The 15,184-nt window shown below is 41.7% G+C and overlaps 1 protein-coding gene across 1 annotated transcript; it reads right to left on the bottom strand.

Moving 5' to 3' along the window:
* Positions 1-4,030: 4,030 nt before the first annotated feature.
* LOC311217989 (killer cell lectin-like receptor subfamily F member 1) lies at positions 4,031-13,621 on the bottom strand (the record flags this gene model as incomplete). The annotated part of the gene is made up of 6 exons (XM_084300426.1): positions 4,031-4,160; positions 4,657-4,772; positions 5,535-5,686; positions 6,271-6,402; positions 7,629-7,727; positions 13,558-13,621. 6 exons carry the CDS (start codon positions 13,619-13,621, stop codon positions 4,031-4,033), a joined length of 693 nt encoding a protein of 230 aa, XP_084156552.1.
* Positions 13,622-15,184: the final 1,563 nt, after the last annotated feature.

Below are 15,184 nucleotides of genomic sequence, written 5' to 3'. Positions count from 1 at the left end.
AGATACTGAATGCTTTCTCTGCTTCAGTCTTTGCTTCAAGGACTCCCCCCCCGGACTCCTTGACCCTGGAGGGATGAGAAAGAGTCTGGGAAGTGTAGATCTCTCCCCTTTTTGACAAGAGTGTCTGAGAGGGCTCAACGCACACAGATCCATGGGTCCTGATGGGATGCTTCCACGTGTGCTAAGGGAGTTGGCAGAGGTGATTGCTGAACCACTCTCTATCATCTTTGAAAGGTCCTGGAGAACAGGAGAGGTGCCTGAAGACTGGAGGATAGCCAATGTCACTCCAATCTTCAAGAAGGGCACGGAGGATCCGGGAAACTACAGGACAGTCAGTCTCACCTCTGTCCCTGGAAAGGTGTTGGAACAGCCTGTTCTGGATGCCATCTCCAAGCAATTGGAAGAGAAGAAGGTTATGATGAGTAGTCAGCATGGACTCATCAAGGGGAAGTCGTTCTCGACCAACCTTGTTGCCTTCTATGATGGCATCACCAGCTGGGTAGATGAGGGGAGAGCAGTGAATATCATCTATCTTGACGTTAGCAAGGCTTTTGATACTGTCTCCCATGATATCCTGATAGTAAAGCTGAGAAAGTATGGGATAGAGGAGTGGACAGTAAGGTGGGTTGAGAACTGGCTGACTGGCCAAGCTCAGAGGGTGGTGATCAGCGGCACAGAGTCTGGCTGGAGACCTGTGACTAAAGGTGTTTCCCAGGGGTCAGTGCTAGGTCTGGCCTTGTTCAACATCTTCATCGATGACCTTGATGAGGGAATCATCAAGGGCAGATGATCAACAAGTACATGCTGCCCTCAGCAAGTATGCTGATGAAACAAAGCTGGGGGGAGTGGCTGACATGCCAGAAGGCTGTGCTGCCATTCAGTGAGACCTGGACAGGCTGGAGAGGTGGGTAGGAAGAAACCAAATGAGGTTTAACAAGAACAAGTGTAGAGTCCTGCACCTGGGCAGGAACAACCACAGGTATCAGTACAGGCTGGAGGATGACCTGCTGGAGAGGAGCTCTGAAGAGAAGGACCTGGGGGTCCTGGTGGACGACAGGTTGACCATGAGCCAGCACTGTGCCCTGGTGGCCAAGAAGGCCAATGGGATCCTGCCATGCATTAAAAGGAGCTTGGCCAGCAGGTCAAGGGAGGTGATCCTCCCCTTCTACTCTGCCCTGGTCAGGCCTCACCTGGAGTACTCCGTCCAGTTCTGGGCTCCCCAGTATGAAAAAGACAAGGATCTCCTGGAAAGAGTCCAGTGGAGGGCCACAAAGATAATACGGGGTCTGGAGTATCTTCCCTATGAGGAAAGGCTGAGAGACCTGGGTCTGTTCATCCTGGAGAAAAGCAGACTGAGAGGGGATCTCATCAGTGTGTATAAATACCAGAGGTGTGGGAGACAGAGGGATTTGGCCAACCTCTTTTCAGTGATTTGCGGGGATAGGACAAGGAGTAATGGTTACAAGACAGAGCACAGGAAGTTCTGCACCACCATGTGAAAGAACTTCTTCACAGTGAGGGTGACAGAGCACTGGAACAGGCTGCCCAGGGAGGTTGTGGAGTCTCCTTCTCTGGAGATATTCAAGGCCTGTCTGGATGCCTAGCTGGGCAGCCAGCTCTAAGAAACCTGCTTTGGCAGGGGGGCTGGACCTGATGATCTTTCGAGATCCCTTCCAACCCCTTCAATTCTGTGATTCTGTGATTCTGTGAATTACATTTAGAAATAGTAATAATATTAATAATATTGCTGACCATATGTCAGCAATGTGTCTTTGTGGCCAAGAAGGACAATGGTAGGTATCCTGGGGTGCACTTGGAAGAGTGTTGCCAGCAGGTCAAGGGAGATGATCCTCCCCCTCTACTCAAGTCTTGGTGAGGCCACACTTGGAGTACTGTGTCTAGTTCTGGGCTCCCCATTACAGGAGGGACATGAAGGTACTGCCGTGAGTTCAGTGTAGGGCTACTAAGATGATGAGGAGACTGGAGCATCTCTCTTATTAGGAAAGCCTGAGGGAGCTGGGCCTGTTTAGCTTGGAGAATCGAAGGCTGAGAGGAGATCTTATCAATGTGTATAAATATCTGAAGGGAGGGTGCCAAAAGGATGGAGATAGACTCTTTTCAGTGGTGCTCAGTGACAGGACAAGGCAAATGGGCACAAAGTGAAACACAGGAAGTTCCATCTGAATGTGTAAAAACATTACTTTACTGTGAGGGTGACAGAGCACTGGAACAGGCTGCCCAGAGAGACCATGCAGTCTCCTCCGGAGACACTCAAAACCTGTCCAGATGTGACCCTGTGAAATGTGCTAGGTGACCCTGCTTGGCGGGGGGGTTGGACTAGATGATCTTCAGAGGTCCCTTCCAACATTGGCCATTCTGTAATTCTGTAATAATTATAAAATATATTTTAAAAAGAATGCATGTTATTAAGTATACATTTACAACACTGGGAATGGGAAGATTGCTAATTTGTGAAGTGTCATATAATGTCAGAGATACAAGACATATATGTAAAAGCATACGCTTCTGGGCTGGATAGAAAACTGGTCATAGTGGTAACCAAGAGTTCCTCTATTACAGAGATTTCAAAAAACTAAGTGAGTAGTATACTACCATGTTCCAATATTACAAATAAGTTTTTGTTGTTGTTGTTGTGAAGGAGTTTGCCAGATAGTTTCAGGGATGTATAACAATATTGTGTACAGCACGTGTACACAAATTGTTGTATATAATCTGTGTATAATTTATCTGATAATAGATGTGTATGTAAAGTAACACCGGTAAAGGATGTGGTTTTATTTACATCATACCCACAGAAGAAATACCCAGCTCACAGAAATCATTGCAATTGTATGCTGTTAGGCTCGATACATTTAGGCATTGCTAAGCAATTTTCAACGATTTTCAAATAATTGCCAGAAATGTTACAGAATGCTACTCTTACACCTAAAGCCTGACATGTTGCTCAAAAGCCATAAAGGAAGAGGTTACTGGACATTTAGTAAATAACTAAAGAACTCACATTGCTACTGGAATCCAAAATGCAGCATTGCTGGTGGAAGGGCCTCTTAGAGTGATCTCCCACAACTACAGCAATTTGGAACTTGGCTTTACATCATAGAGTCATCATTTTAATCATTACACTGATTTCTCTTGGCTATTAAACTGCTTAGTATGTTATACTAACAATGAAGAACTACAGACTACTCTCAGACCTATACAAGTTATCTTAAGGTTAGAGCAGAGAGAAAAGAGCAAATTTCTCTGAGATCCACTGCCCCATCATGATCAGTAGCCCTGAGATGTAGGAGGGTTGCAAAATTAAACAAACAAACAAAAATCTGATTTGTAAAAATTGTCTGTCAGTGGACTATCAATAGATTATAGCCCTGTAGCCCCATAAATGTGATTTTGCCATTTCTTGTGCACTAGTAGAACAAAGACAGACAATTGAATCTCACATCCAAATTCAAGAGGTATTTATGGTATTTTTAAGTTTCAAATTCTGCAGCACTGAATGAAGTACATGAAACCATTTTTTTGAAAATATACAAGATTTTGACTTGCTCTTTCACAGAGTCATGCTGACTTCCTATGTTGGTCCTCCAGAGGTAAGATACACAGGCACATTTAAGTGCATACTACTAATTATAACCTCTTCATCTAAAATAAGCAGCAGTAGCAACTTTTGGTCTGCTGTATGATCTATTTGCCAGGCTGGTACAAAACCGTCATTTTACCTATGGTTTATACAACTCTTAGACTCTTTAAACTCCTTAAACTTAAAGTTGGTAGGCTACTTGTTTTTGTAGCTCTAAGGGGCCATGCATCAGTGTGCACAAAGACATAGATTTTATACCTTCGTCTGGAAAAGAAGAGAGAAACAAGCCTGAAATCTTCCTGGATTTTAATCACAAATAGAATAACAGAATTCAGGTCAACAATTTCCCCTTAATTTTACATCAGATATCCTACCCACTGTAAAATGCTATAAATCTTAAAAGAACCTCCTCTCTCACTTTAAAACATCTTAGACCTGCAGAAACACTGCACTCTTCCTGCAAATCCACTTGTATAGGGAGTGGCAGTTATCAGCATGCATTTTTGTCAGCTTATAGGCAGCACATTTTTCTTCTTTCTTCCTTCCTTTTATTGTAAAACTGCAAGAACAAAACAAAAAACAGACATAAATATCTCGGAATTTGTATTATGGGAAAAAAAAAAAAAGAATAGATAAACAGTGAAACCACAAAGACTGGATTTTTGTTGTTGTTTTTACGCTGTCATTCTTTTGACTCTGACAAAGCAGACAGGTTTTGCTTGTTTAGTAAGCTTCATCCTTTCTGTTTCCCTACTTGAAATATAGCTGGAAGAAAAAAGCTTATGCAGCATTCTCACCTCCTAATAAATTCAGTTTCTTTTCTGAAATCTGCCAACAAATTTCACTTTTCATCTGCATGTTTTGATCAGAATTCTGTATAGAGAAAAATCAGGATAGGCTGAGATGCCTGACTGGAGCATGGCACCTGACATCATTTTCTTACTTTTTCTGACATCATATTCTCACTTTCTCATGGTAATGGCTGAATAGCTTCAGCATAGCAAGTAGAAAATACATTGTAAAGACAATACTGATTGATTCCAGAATGAACCTACCTGTGCCCTAGATGTTTGGGATCATCGAGCCATAACCATTTTCCTTCGTCCTCATTGAAACTTAATCCAGTCCAAACAAAGCCAATGTCTTTATCCTTCAGTTTATTTAAGAAATCCTGAAGAAAGGTATATGCCTTTGAATTCTCATAATAATGGCACTTCATAAAACTCCAGCACCAGTAACATACAATGATAACTAATATTTTAAAAACAGCAAGGGTTGCATGCCCAAAAACTCCAGAGAATGTTTCCAAGAAATTGAAGGAAAAACAGCATATAAATTAGTTCAGATTCTCAATTATACCCCTGTGCTGTGGCTAAGTGGAGCAACCAAGGAGCTAATTTTGGCTCCTTGCCTGGGTTCATTCCATAAGCACATTTTAGATGAGAATCAGACTGATCTGAAATATAGCAGCTGAAGGTACCTGTTATTTTCTCCTTACAAGGAAGGGAGTGATCATTTTGCCAGCTCAGCCTAATATTGACATTTTAAAATTTATAAAGTACAGAGAAATAGATCAATTCCCAGAAGAAAGGCAACAGCCTTTGTATCAACTTAGCTCTGAACGGGTTTGATTTGGAATATAACATGCAAGAATCCTTCAATCAAATTCCATCTGATTCTTGCTGGAGATAAAGTATAAGCATATCATTACATCTATTTAAATGAAATCTGGACTACTGGTCTTTTTGACACAAACATTTCTTAACATGCAGAGATCAATCATCAGTGCATTTACCACTGACAATGCCCTTTATGAGCATATATGGATTAGAAATGTCTTCTAAATATACATGGAAAGCTCTGCTGTGATATTTGGATTCTCATGGTATAAGTAAAAATAGTATTTGAACCACAGAATGCCTTACAAGCTTACCATTTCAGTCTCATTTTCTATAATCAGGAGCTCAGATTTTCTTCCTAGGCAATACTTTCTACTATTCTCCCAGGTGTCACTTCTTTCTGAGTAGTAATAACATCTCCCATAATGCAGCTTCCAACCAATGGGGCAGAGCTCACATCTGGAGTCTGTGAAGAATTTGGGGTGAATGGATTTTGACACTTTCTTATTTACAACTGATACTAGTAATATTGACTCACACTTTTCTGAGGCTTCTTAATATGAGATTAAAGAAGCTTTAAGACAGGAGTGGGGCAGAAACTGTGATGGTACACTTCATTTTAAGAAAGCACATTGTTTCTGCTTTACAGTGGCAATAAGGATAGTCATTAGGGATCACTCTGTGCATTTAAATATTTCAGAACTCTAGATAATTGTGCTAAATCATTTACATAAAAACTGGGATAGAAGCCACAGATAAAATTCCCATTCTGCTGAAATCCCTGGGAGTAGTACAATTGGTTTCCATGGAACCCACAGAGAAGTCACAAAGACCTTCAGTATCACTACTCCACTTGAATTTCTTTCTTAAACTAACATTTCCAAGAATGGAACTCTGAAGTAGATCACTTTATACATCTTTAACAATATAAACATTATTATTCTGTAATCTGAAGGTCGGTTACTTCATCCAGGTGTTTATTTTTTATATTAATCTTTTCTAGAAATTCAAACCATTTATGGTACTATGAACGAGATTTTATTTCCTTACCATTTGTATTCATGCATAAACTCTCCTTTAATGCAGTCAGTAAGTTGTTTTCATGGAGATCTTCCCCTGAGATATTGCTACTTTCAGAAATATTTTCTCTGGGCTTCCACACATTACTTGATGGCAAGTCACCTGGACAAGAATCCTCAATATTTTAATGTAAAGTTCACAAATGAACTGTAAAGAACTTCCATAGACAGCACAGATTGTGTCATCAACTTGTTTTTAACAACGTGGTATATAACAACCAAATAACATGGCTGTGCCATTGATTTTCTAGTGCCTGAACTCTGTATTCAGCTAATTTCAGAAAAGAATGGGTTGATGTGTGAGTGCAGGACTCAAATCCAGAGAAAGGGAGAATGGCTGCCATTAACAATGTAGTCATACCCAGAAGTGCTTCTGACTTTTTATTTTCTCCCAGATTCTCAGGTGATTTTGATGTGCAAAGTGATTTTTATGTCCGGAAGCAGGCTGGACACTGGGGTTATCAGGTTGAGATTTTCTGAAGGAGAAAACTAAAATTAGACTCCTTGGTAAGTATTTAGATGCTTGTTGATGACCACCTCATTCAACTTGCTTGTCCAGGGCAACTGCAGCCACTTCTTTCTGATGCCAAAGTTTAAATGTCCAGGGATAATGGCATACATTTGTGCTAGATATTTAAGCTCTGCGATCAGTACTGGCAGTGAGCCAGTGCTTAAGCACACATTTTGTGGACAGTGGAAAGACCACATTTATACATTTATAGGCACACATTTTTATTTCTGTTTAAAGCAGTATATTTCATCTACATGTAACATCTTCCAGCTTCCTATCTCAACCATCCCTGAAGTACAGCTCACATTTCCTGTTGTGCAGGTCTGGTAGGACTGGCTGAAACTTAAGGCACACAAAGATGGGCATCAGGAGGTGAAGACTGGCCATGAGGATGAGAGGAAGAGGAGGTAGCAGGGGTTCCAGTTACACCACATATCCAGACTGAACTCGGTTTCCTTAATAAAAGTGCTTTTACAAACTGAAAAATTAATTCTTTGGCTAGAAATCTGGGTTATTTGTTCAGTTTTGGAAAAGAAAAGAGGGACTGTCCGGCTGAGGGACTGAAAAATGAGACTCCAGATCTGTTCATAAACTCCAAACATGCAACTGCCCTCCGAAAGCCACTGATCTTCTGCAGATCCACAGCCTCAAAATACCAATAACTCCCTCTAACCTTCATTAGAAACCCAATAGTGGAAAGCATTGAGTGATCTTGTCACCATATCAAAACAGTCTGTTTGGAAAAATTGTTTAAATCGAGGATTAACACCTGCCAATTGCACAGGAATTAAAGCAAAATATTTCACTTGGTCACTCACATTGCTGAAATAATGCAATCACAGCTCCCAGAAATATAAGATTCAGAAATCCTGAGAGTGCAGCAAGATACCGCAAGGCTGAAGAATTGGAGGAAAATTCTGCAAGAAATAAGATGGTTTTATAAACATGGCATGAGATATTACCCAGGACATAAATCTGTGTTTCTCTAGACATCATTCAGACAGAATATCCTTCACTGTCACATTGCTATGTGCTTTGTGATTGTTCTATTTTCCCTTCTGGTTGCCTCATGCATATCAAGTGGTTATTGTTTCTAACAAATTCATTTATGAAAAGTTTTTTTGGGTTTGAATTTGTTGAATCTGTTTTCACTGTTTACCCATCCATTTGAGGTTATAAGTGGAACAGCTACCACTTTCTGCTTCTTCATATCAGGGGGATATCACTCTGGCAAGTAACATGACTGTTACATGTTACAGCAAGCATTTAACAAACATTACTAAACAAAACCTCACAAACAGTAAAAAGATATAAGGAAGAATTGAAGTTTCTAACAGTTGCAAAGAAAAAGACAAATATGTAATGCACAAATAAAAAAGAAATTCTAGGGCTATGAATACCCACACTGTCAATCAACAAAGGACCAGTAGACCTTTGGGCTAAATTCTTTAGCACCAGGACTCACTAATTAATCACCTGTACACTGGATGCCAAGTCAAAGGCCTTTAGAAAAGTCTGTGTTATAATTTGGAGATTTTTTTCATGGAAACATAGAATATCCTGAGTTGGAAAGGATCCACAAAGACCAGCTCCGGGCTCCACACAGGGCCATCCAAAAATCAGACCATATGTCTGAGAGCATTGACCAAACACTTATTGAACTCTGACTGGCTTGGTGCCATGAACTTCCCTGGGGGCCCTCTTCCAGAGTCCAACCACCGCCTCACTGAAGAACCTTTTCCTAATGTCCAGCTGAACCTCCCCAGCCCCATCTCCATGCCGTTCCCTTGGGTCCTGTCACTGTCCCCAGAGAGCAGAGCTCAGCACCTTTCCCTCTGCTCCCCTCATGAGGGAGCTACAGGCCACCATGAGGCCTCCCCTCAGTCTCCTCTTCTCTAGGATGAACAAACCAGGTAACTTCAGCCACTCCTCACGTCTTGCCTCTAGATCCTTTCACCATCTTCACAGCCCTCCTTTGGATGCTCTCTAGCAGTTTTATGTCCTTATATTGTGGGGCCCCAAACTACACATGGTATTCAAGGTGAGGCTGCACCAGCACAGGGTAGAGTGGGACAGTCACTTTCATCAACTGGGTAGCAATGCCATGCCTGATGAACTCAAGGATACAGTTCAACCTTCTGGCTGCCAGGGCACACTGTTGAATTTGCCATTCCATTTGCCATCAAGCCCCAAATCCCTTTCCGTGGGGCTGATCTCCAGCCTCTTGTCCCCCAGTCTGTATGTATAACCAGGGTTACCCCATCCCGGATGCTGAATCTGGCACTTCCTTTGGTTCAGCTTCATGCAGTTGGTGATTGCCCAGCCCTCTGTTTTGTCAAGATCTCTACGCCATGCCTCTCTACCCTAGAGAGAGTCAACAGCTCCTCCCAATTTAGTGTCATCTGCAAACTTACTTAATAGACCCTCAAGTCCTGCATCCAAATCATTTATGAAAACATTAAAGAGAACTGGCCCTAATATTGAGCCCCAGGGAACCCCACTAGTGACCGGCTACCAGCCTGATGTAACCCCATTTATTGTAATACTTTGAGCCTAACCCATCAGCCAATTGCTTGCCCATCACATTATGTATTCATCTACCTGTATGCTGGTAATTTTGTTCAGAAAGATATGGTGAGAAACACTGTTTCAGCTTTGCTTACATACAAAAAGATTACACCAACTTCTTCCTTTGGTCAACTAGGTGGGTGACCTTGTCATGAAAAGAAATTAAACTTCTTAAGCAGGACCTTCACCTCATCAGCCCAAGTTGGCTCTGACCAATGACCACATTGTCCTTCAGCTGAATTTCAGTAACTCCCAGAATAATTTTCTCCATAATTTTACCAGGCACTGAACTGAGACTGACAGGCCTGTAATTGCCAGGGTCTTTTTTCTTGCCCTTCTTGAAAGCAGTAACTTTTGCCAGCTTCCAGTCAAACAGGACCTCTCCAGATTCCCAAGACCATTGAAAAGTAAGGGAGAGAGGTCTTGTGATGACATCTGCCAGCTCTTTGAGTACTCTGGGAAGAATCCCTTCACGTTCCATAGACTTATATGCATCCAGGTGGAGCAGCAAATCCTCCACAAGCTCAGGGTTGGCTGGAAGTTCATTGTTACTGCAGTCATGGCCCTCCAACTCAGAGCCCACCATCGGTGTTGAAGACAGAGGCGAAGAAGGCATTAAGCATCTTTGCTTTGTCTATGTCCCTATTTGTGAGCTGACCATCCTCATCAAGTAATGGACCAATGTTTTCTCTGGTCCTCCTTTTGCTGTTAGCATATTTTTAAAAGCCCTTTAAAAGAGCCCCCACAATACTGGCCAACTTCAACTCTAATTGAGGCCACACAAATTTTCTCCCTACAATGATAAACGGCATCTCTATGGTCCTCCCATATCACCCAACCTCACTTGCAGTGGACACACACTTTCTTTTTCTGCCTAAGGTCTACAAGACTCTGCTCAGCCAAGCCAACCTTCTGTCCTGCTTGCTTGACTTCCAACATTTTGGAATTTCCTGTTCCTGTGCTCATAAGAGGTGGTACTTAAAACTGAGTAGCACTAATGGGCACCAATGTCTTCAGAAAAATGTCTTCCAAAAAAAAAAGATCCTGGGGGACTTTGCTCATCAGTTCCCTGAGCAGCTCCATATGGAAGTCTGCTTGCTTTCCCCACATACAGGGTTGAAGTTCTGGTGGCAGTTCTCCTCACCGAAAATTTTAAATTTGATTACTTATTTCACAGCCAAGATGGCCACCAATCGCCACTCCACCCATGAGATCATCTCTATTCACAAGAAACAGATCTAGGAGGGCACCTTTCCTAGCCAGCTCCCTTAGTACCTGTACTTAAATCTTGAAGTTATCATCAAGATTTTTTAGGAATCTCCTGGACCTGTTTGCATCAGCAGTGGGGTATTCCCAGTTCACATCTGGCAAGCTGAAGTCACCAAAAAGTACAAGGGTGGCTGATCTAGGGTATCTCTTCGCTCCTTAAAGTACAATTCATAGGTGTCATCATCTTGGCTGGGTGGCCTATAGTAGACTCCCACAATGGCTTCTGTTAATTTGTTTGTCCCTTAATCCTTACTCAGAGGCTCTCTACCATGTCATCACCAACTACAAGCTTCATGTAGTCCAGCCCCTCCATTACATACAGTGCCAGTCCTTACACTCATTTGCCCTGAGTTGGGGTCATGGAATAAAGTCAGAGAACAACAGAAGAATGACTTTCCATTTCATGGAAATTAGCCTTCTCAGAAGAGAAAATGGGGTAGGAAAATATTTTACCTCATAAAGATCTTGTTTTGCATCTAGTAAATTACATCAGGAAGTATCTTCTGTAAATATCCTTTAATAACTATTACATTTCAAATACTGGTGATCTAGATCAGATGTGAATCAGCTGTTTGAAAAGTTTTATGCTGCAACACTATTAATTAAAAAATGTAATGCATGGAGTTGCATTTCAAATCATAAAAAGACCGTTGAACTTTGTGCAACGTGGTAAATTTATTTTCTCTAACACTTCCACTTCATGACTGGTTTCTAGCTATCAGTTTTGCACAGAGGTCAAACATTTTTTTCCTCATTTGTCCATGCAATCATACTTACTTTGGAAATTCTGTATATGTGACTAGTTGTCTTTAAATATTCAAATTAATCCCCACTGTTTTTATATTCCCACCCTATTTAGACAGCACATATTCTGTAAATAGAATACAGTTCTTTTCACTGACTATGCAACATATATTATGGTTATGCATGTGTGTGCATTCTCTTTCCTTGGGTACTGTGTAGTGATTTTGACAATAAAAAGGCAACTAGGTTATCTAATCTTATCTCTGCCATGATTTGCACAATGGCTGGACTGCAGGCAAAACAGTAACAAGTGACTTGTGTAAATACTCAGATTATTGCACAAATACCCAGAATGAGCTCTGGTAGTGGTGATATCACAGTGCTGACAGTGAAGCACAAGCTAACAGCTCAGTGTTTGTCCAGCTTCTCAGGACACCTCTGCAGCTTTCACCACTGGCAAGATCAGATGTGACTGCAGGAAGGAAGGGGAGCTCTGCATTGTGGTCGTTCTTCTGTGCTACAAGAACTGGTGTCAATATTGCATTGGATTATGCCAACAGGGCATTGCAACCACTACTAACCACTCCAGAAAATTCACTTCTGAGATAAAACCATGCTACAATGACTAGCCTGTGTCTAGTCTAAATCTAGCTCACACACTGTATATTGAGTTTATGTGGCAATATTTTGGTAGGAGGGGAACTGCAAGGGTGGGGTGTGTGAGAAAAGCCCGGAAGCTATAACAAGTCAGATAAGAGCCAGTAGGCAATGCCGGTTGCACCTCTATGTGTATTTAAGAAAGGGGAAAGAAATCTGTGGTAGAACAGCAGCTGGGAGAGCAGACTTAGAAAATGTACAGAGAAACAGCCCTGCAGACACAGGTCAGTGAAGAAGGAAGTGGAGGTGCTTCTGCTCCAGAAGTGGAGTAGAAGCACAAGTGGAGGAACTTCTGCTCCAGACACCAGAGTGGAAGTTCCCCTGCAGCCCATGAAGGAGCCCACAGCGGAGTAGGTGGATGTGGCCTGAAGGACGCTTAAAGGAACAACTGTTCCTCTAAGCTGCTTGCCTGAAGTCTTCCTGTTCTGCCTGTTTGCTCCTGCTGTGGTCTTTTGGGACCCAGTCATGGAGGGAGATGACGAGCATTTTAAAACTGACTTAGTCATTACATACTCTGTGTGTTTATGGTCACATACTATTATGTACATTTGGTCACATACACTTTGCCTAACTCTCTGCTTCTTTTATATGAAAATGTTCAACCTACTCCATTACAGCAACATCTTTTTGCTTTTTGGTAAGTTTGACAACTTAAAATTCTTAGTTAAATAAATATTAGGTTTTATTATCAGCTTTCCATTTATTTTTCTCTCACTTTTGCTGGTTTTGTACTTTTATTAACTTTCAGTATAAGTTTTAATAATAGCAAAACTGGCATAATTGATGTTAATAAAGTTGCACCAAGTTAGTCCTACTATGCTGAGTAACTTAAGTTGGCTTTCACTTTTTTACTGATAAAAATTGTTGTTATGTAAGAGTGCAACCAGAATTTCTCAGGAACCTATCATCATAGCTAATTAACTGTTTGGAACCTGGATGCTCTGAGGACTTAATATTTGTGGTCTGAGTTCTCCCATGCATCACGTAAAAGAAGTAGAGGTTAGCAAAAGTAACCTTGAAAGCCTTCCAGCATTTATCTTTGTACTTTCTTCCCTGCTGTTCCTGATAAAGCCCTCCAAAAGTTATTGAAAAAGCTTACTGGACAGTAAGTTACTGTCTTACGGTTTTCATTTAAATTATTCTTAAATTCTCCTTGGGTGATTCTTGGAGGGAAAAAAAAATACCAGACAAAACATAAATAGCTGATGAGCTGAGACAACTACAAACTTGCTGACAATTACTGCTTCATGCCTTCCTCCCATACCTCCATTTTCTAATCTCCATCCTGTACTGGGACTGCCAACACACACTCCAAGCCTGGTGATACTTTTTACCTACTGTTCATCATATTTCTCAATATATAGCCATATACCATTTGCTTATTAGCAACACCAACTAAAATTTTGGCAGATTTGTGGTGGTTTTTGTTTGTTTGTTTGTTTAATTGTTTTAAGGTAACTCAAATATGTCTGAATATAGAAGGAGAGATGTGTATGCTTATATGCTTACCTGCATTGGAGTTTTTCTTCCTTGCTTTGAAATTCAGTTCTGCGTAACCCTCTTCATTCTCCATCTCAAGGTCACTTCTTCCTATTGATTGCAAATGATGGTTAGTGTCAAACTCAGTTACAGAAAATGTTTCAAACAAGTGTTATAAACAGGAAGGGGACAGTGGATGGTCATTTGTGCTTTTAACTGAAGTCATGAAGTCACGGGACCATGAAAAGGAATGTAACAGTTAAAAGAGAATAACTGAATTGACAAGTGAACTTTTTTTCTTTTCTTTTCTTTTTTTTTTTTTTTTTTTTTTTTTTTTTTTTGCAGTTCTCCATCTATCTCTGAAAACTTTAGAACCTTCTCAGATATTTCTAACCTGCCCACCCACTGGGATCCCCTGCACTCAGGACTCTACATCAAACCCTGGAGCCATCAGCCCCTGCCCCAGCGAAACTCCAGCAGGGCTATCTCCCCACCACCATGCTCTACCCAACCAGGCCAACCCATGGGCCCATAAACAGGCCTTACCCTGGCCCCATCCCAGGACTGTGCCTGATGTCAGGGCTGGGGCTGTCCTGGTGCTTTCAGGTGCCTTCTCCTGGTGGGGCAGACAGACAGGCCCTGGCTGACAAGCCTTGCTCTGATGCTCCTGGCCCCTTGCCCCTTTGTAGCACTTTGACGCAAAGGATATTCTGCTGACAACAGCTGTTTTCTGAAGGGTCATACTTGTTCATCATTGTGTTGGGAGTAGGTGTCAAGGCATGGGTAACAGGGGGGCTGCAGAGGTGGCCTCTTTGGGAAGAGGCCAGGGATTTTGCGGTGCCAGACAAAGCCAGCTCCAATGGAAACACTGCAAGACACAGCAAAGTCCATCAGCCAAGCTGGTGGTTACCTTGGGAAAACACATTTAAAGGAGTTTAAAATCCATTCATGGCAGTGTGAGGAGTGAGGGGTTAAAAGCCCTGTGAAGACCAATGTGAGAGCATGAGCGGGAGGTACTCCAGGTAGCAGAGCACAGATTCCCCAGCAGCCTGAGGAGAAGACCCACCATGGAGCAGGGGAAGAGTGTGAGGAGGAAGGAGTGGCAGAGAGGAGCTGTCATTGGCTGACCGTAATCCCCCATCCTCAACCTCCCTTGCATCTCTTTGGGGGTGGGTGCAGGGGGTATTGGAATTGGGAATGAAGGTGTGAAGTTGAGCCTGGGAAAAGAGAGCGGGAGGAAGGTGTTTTAATATTTTTGTTTCTCACTATACAACTTTATTTTAATTTACAACAAATTAAATTAATTTTCCCCAACTTGAGTCTGTCTTGCTTGTGAAAGTAACTCAGAAGTGCTTTCTCTGTCTTTACCTTAAATCCATGAGTCTTTTCACCTTATTTTCTCACCTATCCTGTAGAGCAGCGGGAGTGAGAGAGTGAAGAAGTGTCTGGGTGGGCATCTGACATCTGGCTAAGCTCAGCCTACCACAATCATCTTACAACAGTCTGACAGTCTGTATATTTTTTCTTCCCCCCCCCTTTTTTTTTTTCTAAGCTATACAAATTTCTAGTAAATCAAAATGAGTAGATGAATAAATCTTGGAGTTGTCTCAGAAAGCTCTTAAAAAGATTAAGAAAAGACCACCTGTGGGAATAATGT

Source organism: Netta rufina, assembly GCF_964035555.1.
Source record: "Netta rufina genome assembly, chromosome: 1".
Taxonomy (NCBI): domain Eukaryota; kingdom Metazoa; phylum Chordata; class Aves; order Anseriformes; family Anatidae; genus Netta; species Netta rufina.
The sequence above is the reverse complement of the archived record's forward strand: the minus strand, read 5'-3'. Positions and strand labels throughout refer to the sequence as shown.